Source organism: Phoca vitulina, unplaced genomic scaffold, assembly GCF_004348235.1.
Source record: "Phoca vitulina isolate PV1807 unplaced genomic scaffold, GSC_HSeal_1.0 scaffold298, whole genome shotgun sequence".
In the NCBI taxonomy this organism is placed as follows: domain Eukaryota; kingdom Metazoa; phylum Chordata; class Mammalia; order Carnivora; family Phocidae; genus Phoca; species Phoca vitulina.
The window spans coordinates 1-20321 of NW_022589985.1; the positions used below are offsets into that span (position 1 = coordinate 1).

The 20321-nt window shown below is 57.7% G+C and overlaps 2 protein-coding genes across 3 annotated transcripts; both read right to left on the reverse strand.

The window, feature by feature from the left end:
• Window positions 1–1668: 1668 nt before the first annotated feature.
• On the reverse strand, window positions 1669–10137 carry LOC116629139 (rab-like protein 6). Its single transcript, XM_032399437.1, has 3 exons — window positions 9771–10137; window positions 3455–3589; window positions 1669–1754 (listed from the first exon to the last, which is right to left on the reverse strand). The coding sequence occupies exons 1-3, from the start codon at window positions 9898–9900 to the stop codon at window positions 1669–1671; spliced, it is 351 nt and encodes a 116-aa protein (XP_032255328.1). The 5' UTR covers window positions 9901–10137.
• Window positions 10138–10546: 409 nt separating this feature from the next.
• On the reverse strand, window positions 10547–20220 carry LOC116629140 (coiled-coil domain-containing protein 183-like). 2 transcript variants are annotated; one of them, XM_032399439.1, is made up of 14 exons: window positions 18957–20219; window positions 18323–18444; window positions 17781–17858; window positions 17416–17583; window positions 17108–17212; window positions 15159–15281; window positions 13756–13881; window positions 13603–13657; window positions 12970–13070; window positions 12250–12410; window positions 11812–11980; window positions 11615–11725; window positions 11449–11545; window positions 10547–10710 (listed from the first exon to the last, which is right to left on the reverse strand). In XM_032399439.1, exons 1-14 carry the CDS (start codon window positions 19024–19026, stop codon window positions 10592–10594), a joined length of 1605 nt encoding a protein of 534 aa, XP_032255330.1. In that variant the 5' UTR covers window positions 19027–20219; the 3' UTR covers window positions 10547–10591. The 2 variants fall into 2 exon arrangements, with proteins under 2 accessions (XP_032255330.1, XP_032255329.1); XM_032399438.1 differs by having other exon boundaries at window positions 10566–10710; window positions 11449–11725; window positions 18957–20220.
• Between the last annotated feature and the right edge of the window lie 101 nt (window positions 20221–20321).

Below are 20321 nucleotides of genomic sequence, written 5' to 3' on the forward strand. Positions count from 1 at the left end.
GCCTGGGGGATGCGACGCTGCTCCCCAGGGCCCTCTCTTCTTGGGGGCGCCCCAACCAGCAGTTTCTGGGCCCTGCCCCAAGACTTGCCGGGCCTCGCCTCTGTGCCCGCTCTCCCACTCTCCACCAGGATCTCGGCCTCTCAAACTTGATGCCCTCTGCTGTTGTGCATGCCGCTCAGACCCTGTCCAAGAGGCAAGCAGCTGGAGCGGTGGAGAGGGGGCTTTTCCTTCTCACCCGGGGGACCAGGCAGCACGGAGCTGTGGGGATGCTGTGCACCCACACACAAGCCCAGGACCTTCGCCTGCGCTGCCACCCTGTCCCCGGCCCTCTCTGCGCCTTGTGGGACACCATGAACAGCCGGGCCAAGGGATCCCTGCCCCAGCCGTCCCTGCACGTGGTGTGCGGGTTTTGTGCCTTCCACGGGCAGGAAGCGGGGCACACCCATGATCCATGGAGTGGAACTCTATCTCCTCTGCACCACGGGGCAGTTCCCACCAGTGATAACGTCACTTGCTGACCGGAAGGGGCCCTGTCCCCCCAAATATGGACTCCACTCTGGAAACCTGCATCCTACCCCAAACCAATGGGGCCGAGGCCAGGAAGGGGGTGGGCAGTGCTTCAGGAGGGGAGCCCCCAGGGCGTGGAGGCTTCCCCTCAAATCCACAACGGTAACCACGCCGCACGGGCTGCCTTCCAAACACGTGCATAGACACGCTGCCGGCCCAGGTCTGGAAGCACGAGGCCCACATAAGCCCACCAGGGTTGAAGGCATCCCGGTGGGCAGCAGTTCCTGCTTGGTGCTCCTGCTCGCCCTCGGGCTGTCCTATACCAGCTGAATCAGTCCTGGGAACCTAAACCCACCTCCTGAGAACACGGTGAGAGGAGAGGGGTGGGCACATTCCGCACCAGAAACCAGTCTCCTTTCTCACTGGAGGACACGTGCAGCTGTGGCAAGCCTCCCAGGTCAGAGGTCAGACCACGCTCAGCAGCACACGGGCCGCACAGGGCACTAGCACCAGGGAGGAACACGGGCTCAAGGCCTGAGAGTGAGGAGGAAATAAGAGGGTGCCGAAGGGGGCCCATGTCTGCCCCTGACCGCCAGGCACAATGGGTACGGCCCCGGAGGTTTGGGGCCCCGACAGCTCAAGCGCTTCCCTGGGAGAGCAGAGACACCCGGCCGGCGGCGCCCGAGCGGAGCAGTCAGGTGGGCATGTGCCCCCGAGGGGCGGCAGCTTCGGAAGCCAACAAGCTGGCGCTCAGCTCTGGGCGCGGGGCCGCTGCAGCGGGGGCTCCTGGAACAGCCCACGCGGGCCTCTGGGTATGGAGCCCCCCCCAGCTCTGCCACCGTGTCCGCCCCCCACTACCGTGTGCTGCCTCAGTGGGTGAAATGTGCATTTCAGCAGCAAAGGCTGCAGTCCCGACGGGTCACCGCTGGGCGTCCCGCCCCGTCCACCCCAGACGCAGGAGGGAGCTGCTCTAAGGCCCAGACCTCCTGCAGCCCCGGGCTGCTCCTCGTCCACCCGGAGTCTGAGGAGAACGCAGAGACTTGCATGTCTGAGATGCCGGACACGATCCCCGTAAGGATGCGCCAACGAAGTGGCCGGGGGGGGGGGGGGGGGGGGGCGGGGGGAGCAAGGAGGACTTCTGTTCACAGAAGGAATAAAGCATCAGGAAAAAGTACTCATGATGAAAAGATATGACTTACCTTTGTCAACTACGTCCCAGACTTCAACTTTCACGATATCATCAGTGGCTAAAGTAGGGGAAGACATGAAGATTAGTGTCCAACATGACCTTCGACCTTCTGGTCACACTTGGGCTCTTAGGGGCCGTCCAGGTGTTGCTGTGTGTTCCCATTCTTCCAGTGTGGGTCCCCCACCAGGACACCTCGGGCTCCTCGCTCAGCACCTTCACCAAGGACACACCACTCCCACCCGCAGCCTTTGCACCAGCTGCAACCTCCTTCCCCGGAGGGCAGCAAGGCTCCTCGCTGTTTTAGGCTTCTGCTCGGGCTGCACTGAACGACCCTGGCTTGTCCTCAGCTGACATGCTCCCCATTTCCTGCAGATGTCCCTGGGGCGGGCTCGTCCCCGGCCAGGTCCACATAGCTAGGGTCCCCTCTGCAGGTGCACCTGGGGAGCAGACTCTGGGTGCTGGGGCAGCTGGGGAGCAGACTCTGGGTGCTGGGGCAGGCCTCAATGGGCCTGACCATGCTCTGGCCTGACTCTTATCCAGCGACCAGCCTCAACTTTGTTCCATGGGACGTTGGCCCTCTCCAGCCGGCTGCTCAACATCGAGCTTCTACTGAAGCTTTTGGTGGAGCTGAGCTGGCACAGGCCCCTGCTGGGAGGTGGGCGCTCGCACAGGCCATGGGGATGGCTCGCCACCAGGCTTTCTCAGAACTACTTGTCTTTCCGTGCTCTGCTTGTTCTCCAGAGGGGAGACTCTTAGCCCCTCTTTGGCGGTCCTCTGCCTGGGATGGGTGCCAGGACCCAGGGAGCGGACCCTGTGAATGGCCCGTCTGGGCCCAGGGTCTGTGCCATGTCTCTTGGTGGTCGGCCCAAGTGCAAGGACAGTGGGCTCACCCCTCCATCCCCACGATTCCTAAGGGAGAGGGGACAGGTGGGGCACTGCTGAGGGGCACAAGAGCAGGCTGCCACTGCCAGCTTCACCCCAACCGGGAAGGAGTGCCGGGGCTGTGGCCCTAAGGCTCTGTCAGCCCAGCTGGTGAGCTGGGGTGACGCCGGGCCGTGCAGCTGTCCTGGGATGTGGCTAGGCCGTCACTCGGTGGGAGTCACAACTTCTACAGGCCCCACGTGTCCTGTTCACAACTATATTTTTTGGTCAGTAAAAAGGAATGTTTGAAATGGTTCAAAAGACTTTTACTTTCATGGTTTCTGAACATGCAAAGCAACTGTCTGCTGCCCATGGGGCTGCAAGGCGAGGCATGTTCTGTCCATCAGGCAATCTTGCAGAGGGAGAGCACTGGGGCTCAAAGGGACTGAGGGGTCCCTCCTGCTGGTGGAACACATGTGCGCCCAGTGCCGGTGCAGTGGGGAGCATCAGCTACCGGCTCCCCCAGATGTCGCCCGTGTTAACCTGGAACTTTTTGCCCTTTGGGGGTCTCTAGAATTGAGAGAGGGCTCCCCATGCGGAGCCCCCACCACTGCCTTGTCGGTTTCTCTGCAGCAGTGCCCGTGGCCAGGGGGGTTTCAGGGCCACCCAGGAGCAGCTCTAGTGAGTGCCCCCATGATAGCGCCTCTGCTCAAGGAGGCTCCTCACGTCTACAGGGTTTCCATGATGACACCACGGCTGGGGACGCCGGGGAAGGGTCTCTGAGGAACCAGCCCTAGGGAGGATCCATCAAAGCCCCCACCCCGCAAGGGGCACCATGCTGGCGCTCTGACCTCGCCTCTGGCCCGCCCCGTCCCCTGGCCCGCACCCTGCCCTCACTTTTGTAGTTCCAGTGGATGCTGGTGACCTGGATCTCCTGCGTGGGGATGTACTCCTCCACAAACTTCTTGCCCTGGAGCCGGTGCCACAGCGCAGTCTTGCCCGTGTTCCTGTCTCCTCGGATCACTATCTTCACTGGGGGGAAAAGGACAGAGCAGGGAAGCAAATCAAACTAGTGGCAAACTCGAACTCCATCGATGGAGTCCACACGCCACACACGTTTGCTTCCACACAGAGCGTGGCCTATATGGCTGGCAAACAGGGAAGAGCTGAGTGCTGGGGGTGGGCTGCTGGGAGACCCCCGAGGGGCCACGGCCCCAGCCTGGCCCTCGGCTCTCCCTCCCTGTTCCACAGAGGAGGGCCCCGAAGGCACTTCCCCTCGGGCTGAGGGAGTCATAGCCCGCTCAGACTTTGCACCTGCAAGAAAGTGGTCTCCCCTGGAGCTGGACGTCCTGGGGATCCCTGACTCACAGGGCCAGGGTCAGGCTGCAGGAGGGGTCGGGGGGCGGCTGACGTTCTCCTTAGGCAGCTCCCTAGATTTCCGTAACTTGCTCTTAACCTACTTTTTCAGAGCCCTGGTATTTTTAGCATACAATTTTGCAGAGTGCCACTGTTTTCAAGGCCACACAGGTGGGGTGAAAGCACAAAGCCAGGATTGTTTTACTTGCTGCACACGTATTTACGGAGCAGCCTGTGAGATGGGTGCGCACACGCGGCGGTGACCAAGCCCACAGGCAGCCGAGTGTGTGGACTCTGGGCAGGCAGCGGCCAAATCCTGCAGCACCGTGCAGGAAGACGGGCTCCTGCCGCGTTCAGTGTAAGAGTGCCATGGTCTGGTTTGTTCTAGAAAGATGAAGAAGAGCGGTCAGGAACGCCACACAGAGCCAGAGCAGGGGTGAGAATGGGAGCAAAGCTGACGGCCATGGTGATGGACTGGACCCCTGGGAAGGTTCTGGCTTGAGAAGACGTGTGGATGGGCAGCCTGTGGGAGGGAACTGCCATGCTCCTGGACCCAGGGCAGGTGCCTGGAGTAGCCCTGTGGACAGAGGACGGTGCTTCACGCCCTGGGGCTGGGCGAGGACACCGAAGAGCTGCCCTAGAGTCCTGGTCTGGCCCCCCTGGCCATCTGGCTTTTCCCTCCTTGCACCCCCAAGTGCTCCAGAGCCCCTCTGCTCTTGCTCACTCACTACTCCTCCTGTGAAACTAGGTCACCACATCAATCTCCTCATCCCATCCCATGCTCCCCCAGTCCCAGCTTTAGTCTTTGGGACATGCTAGTTGTTCTTCACTCGAAACATCACCTACTTTATCATGTCACCAGATAGGACACAACAAGCCACTGCCCTCAAGGTCCGGGCAATCTAGACTCGATTCCAGCCAGAAGCCAAACACCTAGGAGAACCTGGGAGAAAGGTCAGGGCATGTCTGTGCTGTAAGCTCAGCTCTGGGGATGTCCTGGGTCCCTGTCATGAACCTGAACATCCTGCAGGAAGCATGCCAGTTTAGGGGAGTCCCCCGACACTGGGGCCTCTGTCCCTCGTTCAGTGAGGATGAGCGGGACAGACCATGTGCAGCTTACCCCCAGGGGGTGGCAGGCTCCTATCCCCAGAAGACCCCTGGCCAGGCTGAGGGCAGGACAAATCCAGAGCACCAGTCCCCAGGCCATCCTGAGAACAGGTCAGGAACTGCACTATCTTTTTACTCTCTGGATATTACTTGTTATAGTGTTATGTTCTTATTTCATGGTTGCAGTTTCTTACCTTTTCTTAGCTTAGCTTTCCGGAGGCAGGTTCCTTTTCAAATCTACTTGTCCTTTTTGTATAGTCTTTAAATTCCAGCTTATATTTTCAAACCTCTTTTATTTCTTTGAACATATTATACATACCGACTTTATTTTTCATTGAAGTAGAGTTGACATATGATATGTTAGTTTCAGGCGTACAACACACTAATTTGACATTTATATACATCGTAAGATGTTCACCACCCTAAGGGTCACTACCAACTGCCACCAAAGTTGTTACGTTATTACTGACTGTGTACCGACTTTATGTTCTGTGAAACCTGACGTTTTCAGAGGCCAGGGTCTGATGTTTGCTGTATCTGCAGGATCCTGGGTGCTTCGTTTACTGAGTGTTTCCTGATCTTCTACCAGCAGCTTGTCGTTTCTTGGAACTTCATCCACAGGGCCCCTTTAAGGTCTGGGTTGAAGCCGCATTCATCAGAAGGCCCCTGTAATATTTCTGCCTGTCGTCTGGAACACTAACAACCTGGGAAGACCTTATGTAAATTCTCCATTTGAGATTTTTGGGACCACATTGATGTTTTTAAGGAAAACCCACTTGGAGGTCACCCACTTGGGCTTTGTGCAGGGATTCCTAGAACGGGTTCAGTTTTTCTTCTTGCCCCAACCCAACTACCACATAGCTAGGGTCAGGCAGACGCCCTCAGGGAGAGGGCAGCTTCAGAGCTGGCTTCCCTCCCAATATCCACTCGCTTTGCTTTTGAGAAAAGAGCAATGAACAGCTGTACAATCTTTATTTAAGTTCAAGAACTGAGTGATGTGTTGATGTTTTTCTAAATGTTTTATTCAAATGTTTAAAATGGTTTTTAGGGGAAGGGCTGCTCAGGTTACCAGCTCTATCGCACCGCTAGAAACAGAGGCTGGGCACTATGGAAAAGACGCTGTGAGTAGTCAGCTTCCTACAGCTAACAGCGTCCTGACAAAGGGAAAGCTCTTATTTTTAATTTTTATGTTAATTTTTTCCCTGAAGAAGAGCATATATCTGCCCCCTCCCCACTTCTAATTTATTTTTCCTTGTGCTGGGAGTAATTCCATAAACCAATGGAAAAGCTTAATGAAAGTGGGGAGTCCTTGCCTTGGTCCGGATTTTAAAAGAAACACTTCCTCTGTCTCATTAGTACATACAGATACAGGTTTTGGTAGATACCCTCCTTTTGGTAGAAACAGGTAAAAGAGGTTCCCTCTGTTCCTGGTTTACTAAGAAGTGGGTTTTCCCTGGGCGCCTGGCTGACTCTGTCAGTGAAGCGTGTGACTCTTGATTTCAGAGTCGTGGGTTCGAGCCCCATGTTGGGTGTGGAGATACTTAAAAATAAAATCTTAAAAGAAAAAAAGAAGTGGGTTTTCTCTTTTTATTTTCTGTAAATCATGAATGGGTGTTGAATTTTATCAGAATTTTATCAAGAATTTTATCTTGCACTTATTGAGATTGTAATGCTTTTTCTCCTTTAATCCACGGTAGAGCATAGAATATATATTTTCTGTTAATCCTTGCATTCCTGGGGTAGTAGTACTTGGTCTCAATGCAATGATTTGTTATTAATATTCTGACGACTTTCTAGTGCTCATTTCCTGACCTCTCACTAGGTTATGAGATCTGTGCTCATGGACAGGACTGGATGGTTACCCTGCTTCTTGTGTTTTCCTCCTCTGTCTGGCACCAGAGTTTACCAAGTGCAGGAAGCAAGCTGAGCACCCGCGCCTTCCACGACATTTCAGCCAGAGTGATGCTTGGCTCTCTGAACGCAGTTTGTTTGTTCCTTCGTTCCTTTCTTTTAGAGAGATCATGCACATAAGTGGGGTGGGGGGAGGGGGGGCAGTGCAGAGGGAGGGTGAAAGAATCTCAAGCTGAGCCACGGGGCCTGGCATGGGGCTCAATCTCATGACCTGAGCCAAAATCACGAGTCAGACGCTTAACTGACTGAGTCACCCAGGTGCCCTGATGTTCTGAAAATTTCTAATGATGTGTCTGGCTATGTATGTTTTTAAAACTCTGGACTTGGACTTCTTGGGAGTTTCATGTATTTTATGAATTCTGGAAAATCCTCAGTCTTCATTCCCTCCAATACTGCTTCTTCCCCGTTCTCGCTATTCTGTCTCAAAGTCCTATCAGGCATGTGTTGGAATCTGCTTCATTTCTGGGCTGCACATCTCTCTTCCGGCACCAATTCTCTCTTTAGTCTGGTTATTATGCTGATTCACCTGTTTGTTGACTTTTTAATTTTCACGATCATGTTTTTCATTCCTAGAGGTTCTCTTTGGTTCTTTTTCAAACATGACTTGTCTGTTCACGGAATCTTGATATAATCTTAAAGCTATTTCCTTCTTACCCTGGAAAAGCTCTCTTATTCTGAAATCAACCTTTCAAAAGGTTTGTTAGTGAAGGAGTGCTTAAGTTCATTTTTAAATTCTAGCACTGAGATCCACCTGGCCAGGACTCTGGCTGTCCCAGTGTCTGGAGGCATCCTTTGTGAGGAATGCAGGCCTGAGCAAGGGCACTCCTGACAAGTTCCATTAGGACTGGTGTTTCCTCACTTGGAAAGTTGTCCCAGTTAAGGCTTCTTCACTAAACAGGGCTAAGAAATTGAGTCCAGTGATGGTAGAAAGGACAGACCAAGTCCAGTAACATTCTTTCTTCCACTCTGAATGTAAATAACTTTCAAACTATAATTATGGTCCAATGTCTCATTCAGGTTTTGATTCTAAATTTGATGTGTATGCTGGGGCTCTTGCATGTGACCTGAGCCACTTCTCATTATCAGAGCAACTTAAAAGGAAATGACTTGTCTGCCCCAAGAGGACAAGGTTCTGTAAGAAACAACATCTACACTTGGACATCATCAACTCTTGCCATTAAAAATTCTGAGTGTATAGTCATCAGATTGCTGGCTTGTTTCCCCTATGTAAGATATTTTGGAAAATAAAGGAAATCAGAAAGGTTCCAAGTTGCATATTGTTCAACTACAGAGAGAAACTCCCTCTAAATGCAATTTCTCTCCATCTCACCCCCTTTCCTGCAGTCCTAGGGAATCATAACCTGTCCCCCAACTACCTGAGGGTGGGTTTACTTCTCTGGAACAATTCTACTGAGCCACCCACCCCCCTTTCTTTAACCACCCAAGGCTAGGCAATGTGCCTCTCAGGAATTTCTTTTCAGAAGGTGAAAAATTTACAGTTTCCAGCTCTGATTTCCACAAGACTAGGATTAAGTTTAAAATAATACCATAAGTGATAAAAGTAAATGAGGGAATCCAAATGTAGATCCTATAGATTTGTGCAAATGAGTATTTTGACTTAACATTCTCTTCTCTGAATGTGAGAGAAACAGATACAAAATTGTGAGTTGAATACAACTAAAACGACCACTCTTTTAAACCTGCACAGAGATCTTCCCAATTAAGTTTCTTAGTATCGTGCATTACTGTCTAAATAGGTCACCATAGAGACCAGAAAGCTCCCCTTGAAGTAGCAAAGGGAGGGGTAGGGAGAAGTCCAAAATCTTGTAGCAACATATGAAAATACTTGAAAAGGAACAATTTAAAAGCAGAGAACAACATAAAAAGCTTTTAAATAATGCTAGGAAAGGGACAGCAAGATGGAAGAACTTAAAAGAGGTCAAGAGAACAGTTAGCGTTCAGGAGCTATACAATTTACATAATTTATAACAGGCCTGCAAACGTCCTGGGCTCTCGGGGCATCTGAAAATAACTCCTCCTTCCCTCAGGGGAAAAGAAGTCTCCTACAATAAGTAAGAGTCTTTGTGCCTTCTGGAGCTTTTTCCAAATATATCCCTTACAAATGCTTCTTACAAAAAGGAGGGGGTGGGGCAGGAATATGTGGCGTACATGATATTCCCTTTGAACTGAATACAAAGTCGGTAAAGAAAAATCCCAATGCTCAAACCACCAGGGCCAGCTGGATCTCACAGCTCCTGGGCAGGCAGTCACGTGGTTCATTGACGGGGAGCCCCACCACCCCTTCAAGCGTCACAGACCACAGAGCTTTCCCCACGTTATGTAAGAATCACTCTTAGACGAGGTTATCCGGGCCAATCAGGGCACCGCAGAATGCACCAGGAAACGCCTGGACTAATTTTACCGTGCAAACTAAGGCACAGATTTCTACACGTGCCGGTATTCCTCGGGAATGACCCACCGGTCAGAGGGGAACGCCATGGGCCGAGTCGCCCACCCTCCGGCCGTGGGGTCCTCCAGGACCTCGTCTCCGGTCCGGCATCAACTCCCGACCCCGAGTGAACGCCCCTAGAGTACCTGCCACAGGTAAGGGCTCAGCGTATCTTCAACAGAGATGAACAGGACCTGCCACATCCACCCGCAAACCGCAAGGCCCTGGGGGCGCGACAGGGCCCCAGTGCTTCCGGGCCCGCGACGCGACCTGGTCTCTGCCAAGTCCCAGTCGCCGCGGCCCGCGGGGCAGCGCCCTCCTCCGCTGTGCCCTCGGACCCCACTTTCCACGTCCCCCCGGAGGAACCCTGAGCGCCCGGCCTGCACTCACTGTTGTACTGCACCCCTTTGGCGAAGCGCCTCTGCAGCGCCTGGTTCATGGACTGCAGCCCGGCGGGGATATTCTTGTCGCGGCCCGGAGCCTGCTCCGACCCCACCAGCTTCTTGAGCGCGGAAAACATCTTCCCGCTCCCACGTTCGAGCCCGGCGCGGCCCGCGAGCTCAGCGGCGGCGGCGACGGCGGCGGCCCGGCGCGGGTCGCACCATGTCCTGGGTCCCGGCGGCCGGGTGCCTGCCTCGAGGGCGGCTCGGGCTCAGCCGCGGCGGTTCCGCTCCGGCCCCCGCGACCCCCGGCGCCGCCACCCTCCGCCTGTCAGAGCCGCCATCTTGGCGCCGGCTCGACGAGGCGCACGGCTACGGGGTGCCGCGAGGGCCAAGGGGGCGCGCGCATGCGCGGCGGGACGCGCATGGACACGGGCTTGGCGCTAAGGAGCGCCGCGAGGGCCCTGGCCGGGCGGTGGCGCCGGCGCGTGCGCATGCGCGGGAGGGCGCGGGCGGCGGTGGGCGCGGAGCCACGTCGGCCGCCGGGCCTTCGGAGCCGTCCCCGGGCTTCCGGAGCGGGCCTGACACCTGTCCGCCTCCTCGCTGGGCCCACCCCTCCCACTCACCCCTCAATCCCGGACCCACACCCAATAGCCCACTTTCCCGCCGACTTCACGTGATCCCCCCACTTCCGCGGCCCCCCGGGTTCGTGTCTGAGACTCCTGTCCCCCCGGTGTCCCAGCAGTCCTGGAAAAATGTTTATTTGTTTAACAAAGCGCCGGCTGGGGGGCGGGGGGCTGGGGGCGGGGCAGGGGCTCCTCCTCCTCGGGGTTACTTTTTCTTCTTCTTGGCCACCTTGAGCCTCCCCTCGATCAGCCGCTGGGCCTGCCGCTTGATCTCGGCCCGCGAGGGGACGTAGCTGTGGTCCACGTCTGCGAACTGGAAGGTTTCTAGAAAGGAGCGCGAGGAGGAGGGGAGCCGCGCCCTGCAGCCCCTCTGCTCCAGCGAGCTTGCTTCCACTCTGCTCTGTTGGCCTGCATTCATCCCAGGGCCAGGTACTAACTACTTTTTCTTATTTTCTCTATTCCTGGTGCCCTGGCATTTGGGGTCTTACACGCTCGGGGAGAAGCTGCCACTCGTAGGGCTAGCCAGTTCTTAGAGAGGGCAGAAGGCTGGCCGCTGGGAGCCGTCTCTCTTGCACACCAATCCGTCCAGAGCCCACACCCGCGACCCCCTGCTTTATCAAACCCTCACACCAAGCCAGTATTCCCCCGCCTAAATCAACCCAGGGCCAGGCACCAGGCAACTGGGAACAGCCCTACACCCCAAACCCACCAGAATTGTTCAAAAAGCCCATCTGAAGCTGTTTGCCCTGTCCTCCACCCCCGCTTTCCTGCAGAAACCCCAAGAAAGGCCTAGGCCATGCCCTCGCTCCTCTCTGACTCCTGGAAGGCAGTGATGCTCCCATATGTCAGGAAATGTAACAAATTCTCCTTCCGATGGCATTAGCCTCTCCGTGTCCTCACTAAGTCACCTCCCTGAATTAAAATCCCATGGGAAGGGGGGATGCACCCTCTCTGTCCCTGTAGTGCCCCTGTGCCTCCAGGCTGTCCCGGTCAGACGGAGCCATCTGCCACTCCTCCCCTCCCTGTGGCTGTGTGGCCTGGCCCCCAGCCCCAAGCCTGTACCTATCATATCCTCCTCCGGGTCCTCAAAGCTGATCCTGGTGTTCTGCTTCTCCTTCAGAGTCGAGGTCTCCAGGGTATCCCTCACCTTTGTGTCCACCTGCAGGGCACAGGGGACTGTCAGTCCAAGGGAACGTGGGACGTGTGGGCACGCCCAGCCTCCAACTACCTCCTCGCTGCTGGACAGCATCTGCACTCTGTCAGCCAGGTACAGGAGCTTTGCTTCGCAGTACGCCAGCTTGCCGAACATGTCGAGGCTGTCAGAGAGCGCCACTTCTTTCTGTAGGCCGGGACAAGGATCCCGTCTCTCCTCTGGCTTCTCCCGGGGACTCTGTGCAGGCGGCTCCCCCCCACCGCACCTGGTACCTGGGCTGTGGGCAGGGCAATGCCAATCAGCCGGATGAAGAGGTTGTCAATGCCTGTCTGGATGGTCAGCAGCAGTTTCTGGCTCTTGGTCATGCTGGAGTAGGCCAGCTGCAGTCTGTCTTCCTCCTCTCTCAGCATGTCCTTCATTCTCTTCTCCACGGACTTGAAGCTGTTGGGGAGGATGGTGGCACAGATTCCGGGCCAAGGCGGCCTGAGCCCTGAGCTGAGTGCTGTGCTAAATTAAGGAGCTCCAGAGTTCAGATAGCTCAGGTGTGGGCACGTGGCACCCCTTGACTGGGCCCCTCCACCCCACCTGCCAGGTACCCGCAAGCTTGTTGGCAGTGGACACTCTCAGCTCGAGCTGGGCCCCAGCCCACACGGGCTGTTCACGAGGATCAGTCGGGGGGCCCCCGTGGGAGGCAGAGGCCTGGAGGGTACCTAACGGAGCTGGGCGTCTCGCGGAACTTGAGCATGGCCTCCTCCATTTCCAGCTTCTTCATCAAAGCCTCCAGCTTTGCCCGCCGCTCCTCACAGTCCTCCATCTGCAGCTCCAGGTTCTCCTCGGTGTTCCTCTGAGCCAGGAACCGGCCAGCGATGTCCTGGTGGGACCAGTGTGGGGAGAAGCAGAACTGGTTTCTTCTGGGTCCCTCCCCATGGTCAGGAATGATGCTGACTGTGGCCAGGCACTGGGCAAAGCACTTTAGGTGAGTCAGTGCATGTGACCCACACGACAAGCAGAGAGGGCAGACAGCCCAAGGCAGAGACGAGGAGACCACCCCTGAAAGACTGCCTCACTTTGAGCCACTTGTCCGAGGATGGACAAGCTTATGTCAGGGCCGAGGATGGGAGCTAAGGCTTACTAATAATAAACCCAGATCGGATTAAACACAAGGGCCAGGCAGAGGCGGCCTCTCATTGTGGTCTTAGGGGTTTGGGAAGGGACAGAGTTGTAGGTGGCGGTCTCAGCACTTGGGTCCTCGAATCCCAGCAGGCTCGTGCAGCCCCTGGAATGTGACTTGGATATGCTAGAGTGCTTTCTACTTTCAGCCGTGGGGGCTGCAGCTCTGTGTCCCTTCATTCAGCAGGCTCAGCCGGGCCTTGGGCTGGGGAAGGGGCTCCCTGCCTTCCCCCACCCCTAGGAGAGCCAGGGAGCAGTACCCAGAGGTGGGAGCACCGCACAGCTGTCTTCACTTTCTCCACCAAAGCAGTCACATCTGTCTGGTATTCGATGTCCGCCTTGGAGGTCTCTCTTTTCCTCACTGGGCAGAGCAGAGGGGAAGGGTGGCCAGCATGCAGGAATGGCGTGGGAGCTCTGCTCGAGGCCACCAGACACCTCTGTGCATGCCCAGGCATCAGGGGAGACTACCAGAGAGCTGGGCAGGTACCCATCAGAGCTACCTGCCCTTTTACCTGGCCTGTCCGGGATGCCCCAGGGCAGCTCCATCCAGAAGCAGCCCGGCATGGGGCCTTTGTGGCCCTTCTCAGAGGCAGCCCAAGGGTCCAGGGGGCCGGACTTAACTCTTCTGAGGAATCACTGGGTGATCCAGCCCTGGGGTGACAGGGAACAGCGGAGAAGCTGGGGGCTTGGCCACACTCGGCAGCGAGCCCAAGGATGTGGGCTGTGGCTGTTGGCACTGAGCCTCTGCAGGTAGAGCCGGGGAGGGGCAGGTGTCTCCCTCACCCTGGCCCCTGCAGGTTGCACCTGGCCTCACAGAGACCTGACTGGGTGGCCTGTGCCTGTGCTGGCCTCCTAGGACCCTGGCTGGGGGCGGCAGAGAGCTGAGTGCTCACCTTTCACAGTTTCTGTACCCATCAGATTGGAGGGGAAGTCCAAGTCCCGCCGGCCCTGGTAGGAGAGGGAGGACGAAGTGAGCAGCACCCTCTGCTGGGGAGCGGGCCACCCAACGTTCCTTGCGCTGCAGTGGGGGTCCCGCAGGGACTTACCCGGCGATACTTCTCGTTGGTCTCCTTCGTGTGGATCTTGTCAATCAGCTTCTTCTGCTGGTTGAGCCGGTTCTCCCGAGCCCTGCGTTCCTCGATGAAAGTTGCCTCCCCTCGCCGCATGTTCATCTGGGGATGCGGGAGGTGGGGCGGGGTAATGTCTCACCGAGGCCCCCGTGGTGCTAAATGCAGCATTCAGTTTCAGTCCCCATCTTCTAGATTTGGGAATAGCATTGGAGGCTCTTGGCTGCGCCCTTCTTCCTAAACTGCGCCTGCCTGCCGGCTTTCACCATCCTTCCTGCTTTCCGCCCTCCTCTCTGGACTCCTCCTCCCACGCTGGGCCTCTGAGGGGTGCCGCCTTCCCCTGCCCCTCCTCTGCTGGAGTCACCCACCCCAGCTGCAGCCAGGGCTCGGGGACCCCATGTCTCTTTGTAGCCTGGGCTCCCCGCTGCCTCGGCCGGCTCAACGGGGAGTGATTCCATGTGTCTAAAAAGGAACCTGACATCTTCCCCCAGACCTGGTCTCTTCCCCAGTGTCCTGCTTTGGTGGCTAAACCCATCATCCATCCGCACCTGGCTATGCTTCCTGGACGCTGCTCTCCCCCTCCCTGTCCACATCTGGCTCGGCGCCAGACCACTTTGGGTGACCTTTACAGACTTCTGGGCCCCATTGACGTTCAGGTACCCAGCGCTACCACTGGTCCGTCCCAGGTGACCAGTGTCTGGACTCTGGTTCCCTTGGGTCTCTGCAGCCAGATCATGCCTGTTTTTGAAATGCAGATCTGATCCCACTGCCCCTATGTTTCCTCCCAGAGCTTCAGGTTGGGTGGGGGGCCAGGACCTAAGCCCCAATCACCCTGCTTCCTCCACTGGCTCACAGGCTCCATTCCTGTGCATCTCTGCTCCAGCCACTTGCACCTCCTTTGGCCTGGTTATGCCCCAGGACCTTTGTTGTCCTTCATCTTCCAGGGTTCGGGCCCCTCTGACCTCCAGAGCCCCACTCAAGCATCGCTTCCCTGAGCAGATAAGTGCCCCAGGGGGGCCCCACATCATCCACTCCTCTCTCTGCAGCACGGGCCAATGAGTGTGTGACATTTCTTCACGGACTACTGGATGGCTTCGTACACTGGCCCCTCGTGAGGATGACACATGCCTGACTTGCAGGCACAGACTGGGTGAAGGGATGGCCCCTGCCTGGGCCAGGCACATTCCCTCCTGTGTCTCCCTCCAGGCTTCCATGTCTGGTGGGACCCTCTGTGTCCAGGGCCATCATGTGTGAGCAGAGCAGGCTCGTGGGGTAGCCAGTGATTGCAGGCAGTGTGGGTTTGGGGTGTTCCTATGGACCCTGGGCCAGACAGGTCTGAGAGGGAGCCCTGAGGGACCCCCAGCCCTGGGGCTTGAGCTCACCTTGACCTCATCTGTAATCATCATGGCGTCCTGGGACATGACTGTCATGTCTGACAGTTCTGAGCAGTAGTCGCCCACCAGATTCTGCAGCTTGTCCAGCTCTGTGGGGTATCCTACCAGTTCCTACAATGAACGGGGCAAGAGCAGGGGTGCCCGGTGGCTCATTTGGTTAAGCGTCCGGCTTGTGATTTGGGCTCAGGTCCTGACGTGATACTGAGCCCCATGTTGGGCTCTGTGCTGGGTGTGGAGCCTGCTTAAGATTCTCTCTCTTCTTCCTCTGCACCCCCCCAACCCCCGTGCACGCTCTTTCTCTAAAATAAATAAATCTTAAAAAAAGAAGGGGCAAGAGCAGAAACTGATGGCCCAGGGGCTACGGGCCAACCAGATGCTGCCCTTCCAGAGTGGACCATCCCTGCCCCCAACTCCTTACCCCAGACTGTGCAAGCCCTGAGGACAGTGATGGGGTGTCCCACTGTGTGAGAGGTGACCGCCACCCAGGGTGGCTGCTGTCTGAAGTGAAGCAGGGAGGCTCAAAACACAGATGTGGGGTCAGAGACTCAGGGCTCAAGGCCAAGGCTGCCCTGGCCAGCTGGCTGTGGGAACTTGGGAAAGCCACTTAACCTCTCTGAGTGTCCCCATCTGTTGATAATGGTTCTTTCGGAAGGCAGCTGTCAGAATCTATTCAGAAGGTATAATGAGGTATTAAGCTCAGAGCCAGCTTCATAAATATCCAATATATATGACTCTTAGTACTTTGCTGTTAATAACTACAATGTAGAATCTTTGCTAGTTTTTTTAAAAATACAGATGACCATGGGAGTTACTTTTGAAAAATGCATATGTTCTGGGGGTGCCTAGGTGGCTTATTCGGTTAAGCATCCCACTCTTGATGTCAGCTCAGGTGTTTATCTCAGGGTCGTGAGTTCAAGCCCTGTGCTGGGCTCCATGATGGGCATGGAGCCTAATTAAAAAAAATGTGTATGTTCTGAAAAGAGTATGCCCCTGAGGGGACAAAATGCTCCCAAATGAAGGGGGGCTGGACCCAGGAGTACAACTGGAGGGGGAAGGGGTGTGAGGAGGCGGGTCCAGGAAGGCAAGGTGGCAGGGCCTCCGTCTGGGTCTCTAGGAACAGGGTGCTGTGGCAAGAGGGACAGGCAGGAGGACCATGGTGGCCTGGCTCTGTGGGCTATGGGCCGAACCTGGAGGGCTGTGACTCCAGCCAGGAGGAGCTGCAATGCCTACCCATCCCACCGTCCTCCCAAACCACACTTGCACCTGTCACCTGCCCTCCGGGGCTCCCCCTGTGCCAGCCTCAGGATGAGGGAATTGGGAGAACTTCCTCACTCTTCCTGCCCCGCCTGCCACAATGCTCCTCGCAGCACCTCGCAGCCTTCCTGTCTTCTGGTCCTCCTCCTCCCCATGGAGAGGCCCTGCCTCCCAGCAGGACTCATGGCCCCTGGGGGCAGGGTGGGCGGCTTGGAAGAGGTGGGCAGCAAGCACGGGGTTACCGGCCTGCTCAGAGGTGACTTGCCCTCTATGATGTTAGGGCACTTTCTGAGGGCTCAGGACCCATCTTTTGCCCTCAGAGGCCAGGCAAGTGAGAAAGGATGGGGCAAAATAAAAACACTGAACCATCAAATACATGCAAAAACCCAAGCAATTCTGATATATCCCATAATACGCCTTTTTGAAGAAGCAACTAACAAGTTTCCACATACAGATACATGGTGCCCCTGCTCAGCTGGGGCCCAAAGCACGGGTCTGTCCTTGGGGCACACTGGCCTGAAGGAGAGTTGCAGCCCCTCCCCTGCGGGGGGGCGGGGAGCGTGGCCCTGCCCCGGAGGCTCCTGTCCCCACTGAGATGCATTGCACCTAGGCTGGGGCCTGAGACTCCTGTGCTCACGGCCAGATGGCTTCCCTGGGGTGGGGTGTGGGGTGAGGGGGCTCACTTTCTTCAGATAATCCAGCAGGTCCACGTACAGCAGGTGGATGTTCTGACTTGTGGTGATCTTGATCATGGTCTTTTCAATGTTGGTCTCCAGCTGGCGGATGACCTGGGGGTGGCCCGAGGGCACACAGTGCTTGGGGACAGACCACCGGAATGCCCACCTGGAGTCTGACCCCGGAGGATGCGCTTTCTTCCAGGGAGGGAGGGACGGAGAGTGTGTGCGTGTGTGCGCGCGCCTGTGTGTCTTTCATCTAGCCCCGCCCCTTCCAGGGCCCCGCCCATCCCACGAAGCCCCGCCCCGCCCGCCACCTGTAGCATGCGCAGCTCTTCCTTGGTGGCGTCCGGTTGGCTCCTCAGGCCGGCCAGCTCCAGCTGCATGCTCTCCAGCTTCTGACCGCGCCGCCGCACCAGGTGAATCAGCACGTTGTGCACGTTCACGCGGTCGAAGACGTACTTTCGCAGCTTCTCCCGCGCCACCTGGGTCGGGGAGGGCACGGCCCGCGCGTGGGTGTGCAGGGGGCCGCGGAGCCCGCGCGCGGCGGGGCTGGAGGGGCGGAACCCCTGGGATCGGGCCCCCGCTCTGCCCGCCACCGGTTCCGCAGCGTCGTTTAGTGGTGGTGGTGGGGGGGTGCACTGGCTGGGAGAGGCTGAGGGACCCCCTCCTGCCGCCTCACCTCCATGGAGGAGCGGCAGTGCGCCAGCCTCATGGACACGTCCTTCCCGCAAGCCTTGGAAATGGTCCGCTGGTCATCCTGCAGAGCGGCGGTGGCTGAGCTGGGGCCCTGGTCTCTCTGTGTACCGCCAGCCCCTAGTTCCGCCAGGCATTCTCCCCCCGCCTCCTCTACCCTGTGCTAGCCGGCAGCAAGGCCCCATCCGGCTCATCTCTGCTCATATGTGATGGAAGTCTGGAGGAGAGGGCCCCGTCTCCCCTACATGGCCAGAGAGCCAGAGGGGCCCGTGCTGTAGGGGGTAGCCCCGAAAAGGACCGCAGTCAGGCCCACCCTGCCTGCCAGGCTTTCGGGAGTGACTGGAGCTAGGGGAACAGGTCCTGGGAAGCCCCTCCCCAAGATGCCCCCTGGCTCCTGAAAGGTCGGGGGGAGGGGGGAGAAGAGGAGATGCCTGCCCTCCACCTCTGTGTGGGACTGTTTCAGCACGTGCATGCCCCCCCCCCCCATCCCCAGCCAGGGGTCAGCAGGGAGGGGGCAGGACTGCTTACCTTATTGGCCAAAACCCAATCTTGGGCCCCGCGTCGGATGTTGCTGCTCAGGAGAGCCAGCATGGTTTTGTTCTTGGCACTCTTCTCCTTTACCGCTTGGATTTGCAGTGCCCGACATTGCTCTGCAGTAGGGGGTGGGGAGCGGAGGGGCAGAGGGCCAGGAGGCCAGGATGTGGGCCAAGGGCTGGCCGGATTCCTGAGCTGGGGAGGCTCCACACCAGGGAGGCCCAAGGTGGGGTGGGCACGAGAATGCTGCCTCCACAGCCACGGTCCTCCCTCCCACCTACTAAGGCTCACTGGCTTCCCTGCTCAACAGTGCTTGTGTGGATGGCTCTGCTGGGCAGTGGGGAGGGTGAGGTGGCAGCCAGAGATGGGCACATCCTGGGATCCCTTCCAGACCCACTGGCCAGGGAAGCAGATGGGTCCTTGCCTGTCCCCTCTGGCTTTGGGGCTCACTGAGCTCGCAAATCTCCTTGAAGCCCCCTGCATGGCAGCCCCTTTGGTCCCTTCTCTTAGATCTGTTGAGGGAGGTGGCCACTAGTCCTTGTTTGCCCTGGACTGGCCCTGTGTTAAATCTGAAAGCCCCTGAGCCCAGAAAGTGGCCAGGCAGTCTGGAACCTGGGGGTGGGCTCACCTTGGAGCCGAGTGATTGTCTTCAGCTCCTGGATCTGCTCGTCCACATCTGCCTCGCTGCGCATCTTCATGGTAGCCCTCAGGGTCCTCCGGGGACCCTCTGCACTCCTGCCCTCCCTGTGCTGGGCCTGCTCAGCAGAACTGCATGCACTTCAGATTGTCCCCGGAATCTTGGCCCATTGTGATGAGGGCCGAGGTTCTCGATGTCCAGTTCAGGGAACCCTGGAGATCCTGGCCCGCCCTGCCCCCACCCCCTGCTCCCAGTCAGCCTTGGGGTTGTCCCCTGGATGCGTGGGTCTTAGGCTGCTCTCTGCTCAGGAGCACTGCCAGGGTGGAGGCGCCTTCCACAGGGCCATGGTGATTTGGGGTGGTTTGACAGTGTACCCCACACCAGCCCCCTGTGCCCTCCCCACCCCCTCCACACCCCCAGGCTGTCCTCTGAGCCTCCTAAAACTTCCAATCTCTGCCTTATGGGATCTCCATTCCCTCACCCCACCCCAAGCTCAGACTCTGCACCCTGGGCGACCTGGCTTGTGAGGCCCCATCTCTCCCTGCCCTTCGCCTGCTGCCTGGAGCCGTCCTGCTCCGCCTCTGCTTCCCTGGGGGAGTTCCTGGGTCTAGCTTTAGGTGTCACTTACTCTGGGAGGGGTCATCCCCGGCCCACGCTGCCCTTGGAGTTGTGTGCCCCAACCCGACAGGCTGGGATCCCAGGGTGCATACCAGCTAGGTTACTGTTTCCGGCCACGCTGCCTGAATTGGCTGGGGCTGCCGTAACAGAGTGCCACAGCCCACGTGGCTGCAACAGTGGGAATTTATTGTCTCGTATCCTGGAGGCTGGGAGTCTGAGATCGAGGTGCAGCCATTGGACAGGGGCCAATGGACAGGGGCTGCCCCCCACTCAGGAAAACTGCCCAGGCCTGGCCTCGTCCCCAGGCCCGGAGGTGGCTGTGCCTCTCCCCTGCGCCCGGGGCATCCAGGTGAGCTAGAACCTGCCCCAGGTCACATGACACAGTAGCCCATGGGATCTGTCTCTGAAGCCATGTCCACTCCCAGGCCCGTGCACCACCCAGGACTTCAGTGTTCTGACCAGCGACCTAAACTGATGCCCTCTCTCCCCCAGGAGACCTGGCCAGGCCCCAGCCTCATCCCCTTCCACTTCAGAGGCCACCTGAGTCCCGTATCCCAGACTCTCCACCATCACGCAGACCCTCAGCCTTTCCCACCCGCTCTCAGGCCCCCCGCCCCGCCCCGCCCCGCCCCGCCCCGAAGGCTGCACCGGTCCCTGCCAAGAGCCAAGGTCCCCATCAGCCAGGCAGGGCTGGTTCCTCCTGAGCTGGGAGACGGCTGTCTTCTTGCTGTGTCCCCA

What these genes read in the sequence shown, in the direction of transcription:
- LOC116629140 (XM_032399438.1), bottom strand. Translation starts at nt 19,026, where the DNA reads ATGAAGATGCGCAGCGAGGCAGATGTGGACGAGCAGATCCAGGAGCTG. An exon ending in GGGTACAGAAACTGTGAAAG is followed by an intron (nt 13,071 to 13,602) that starts GTGAGCACTCAG and finishes TGCTCTGCCCAG; the next exon opens with TGAGGAAAAGAGAGACCTCC. An exon ending in CCCGGAGGAGGATATGATAG is followed by an intron (nt 10,711 to 11,448) that starts GTACAGGCTTGG and finishes GCTCCTTTCTAG; the next exon opens with AAACCTTCCAGTTCGCAGAC.
- LOC116629139 (XM_032399437.1), bottom strand. Translation starts at nt 9,900, where the DNA reads ATGTTTTCCGCGCTCAAGAAGCTGGTGGGGTCGGAGCAGGCTCCGGGC. An exon ending in CAAAGGGGTGCAGTACAACA is followed by an intron (nt 3,590 to 9,770) that starts GTGAGTGCAGGC and finishes TTTTCCCCCCAG; the next exon opens with TGAAGATAGTGATCCGAGGA. An exon ending in CATCCACTGGAACTACAAAA is followed by an intron (nt 1,755 to 3,454) that starts GTGAGGGCAGGG and finishes CCCCTACTTTAG; the next exon opens with CCACTGATGATATCGTGAAA.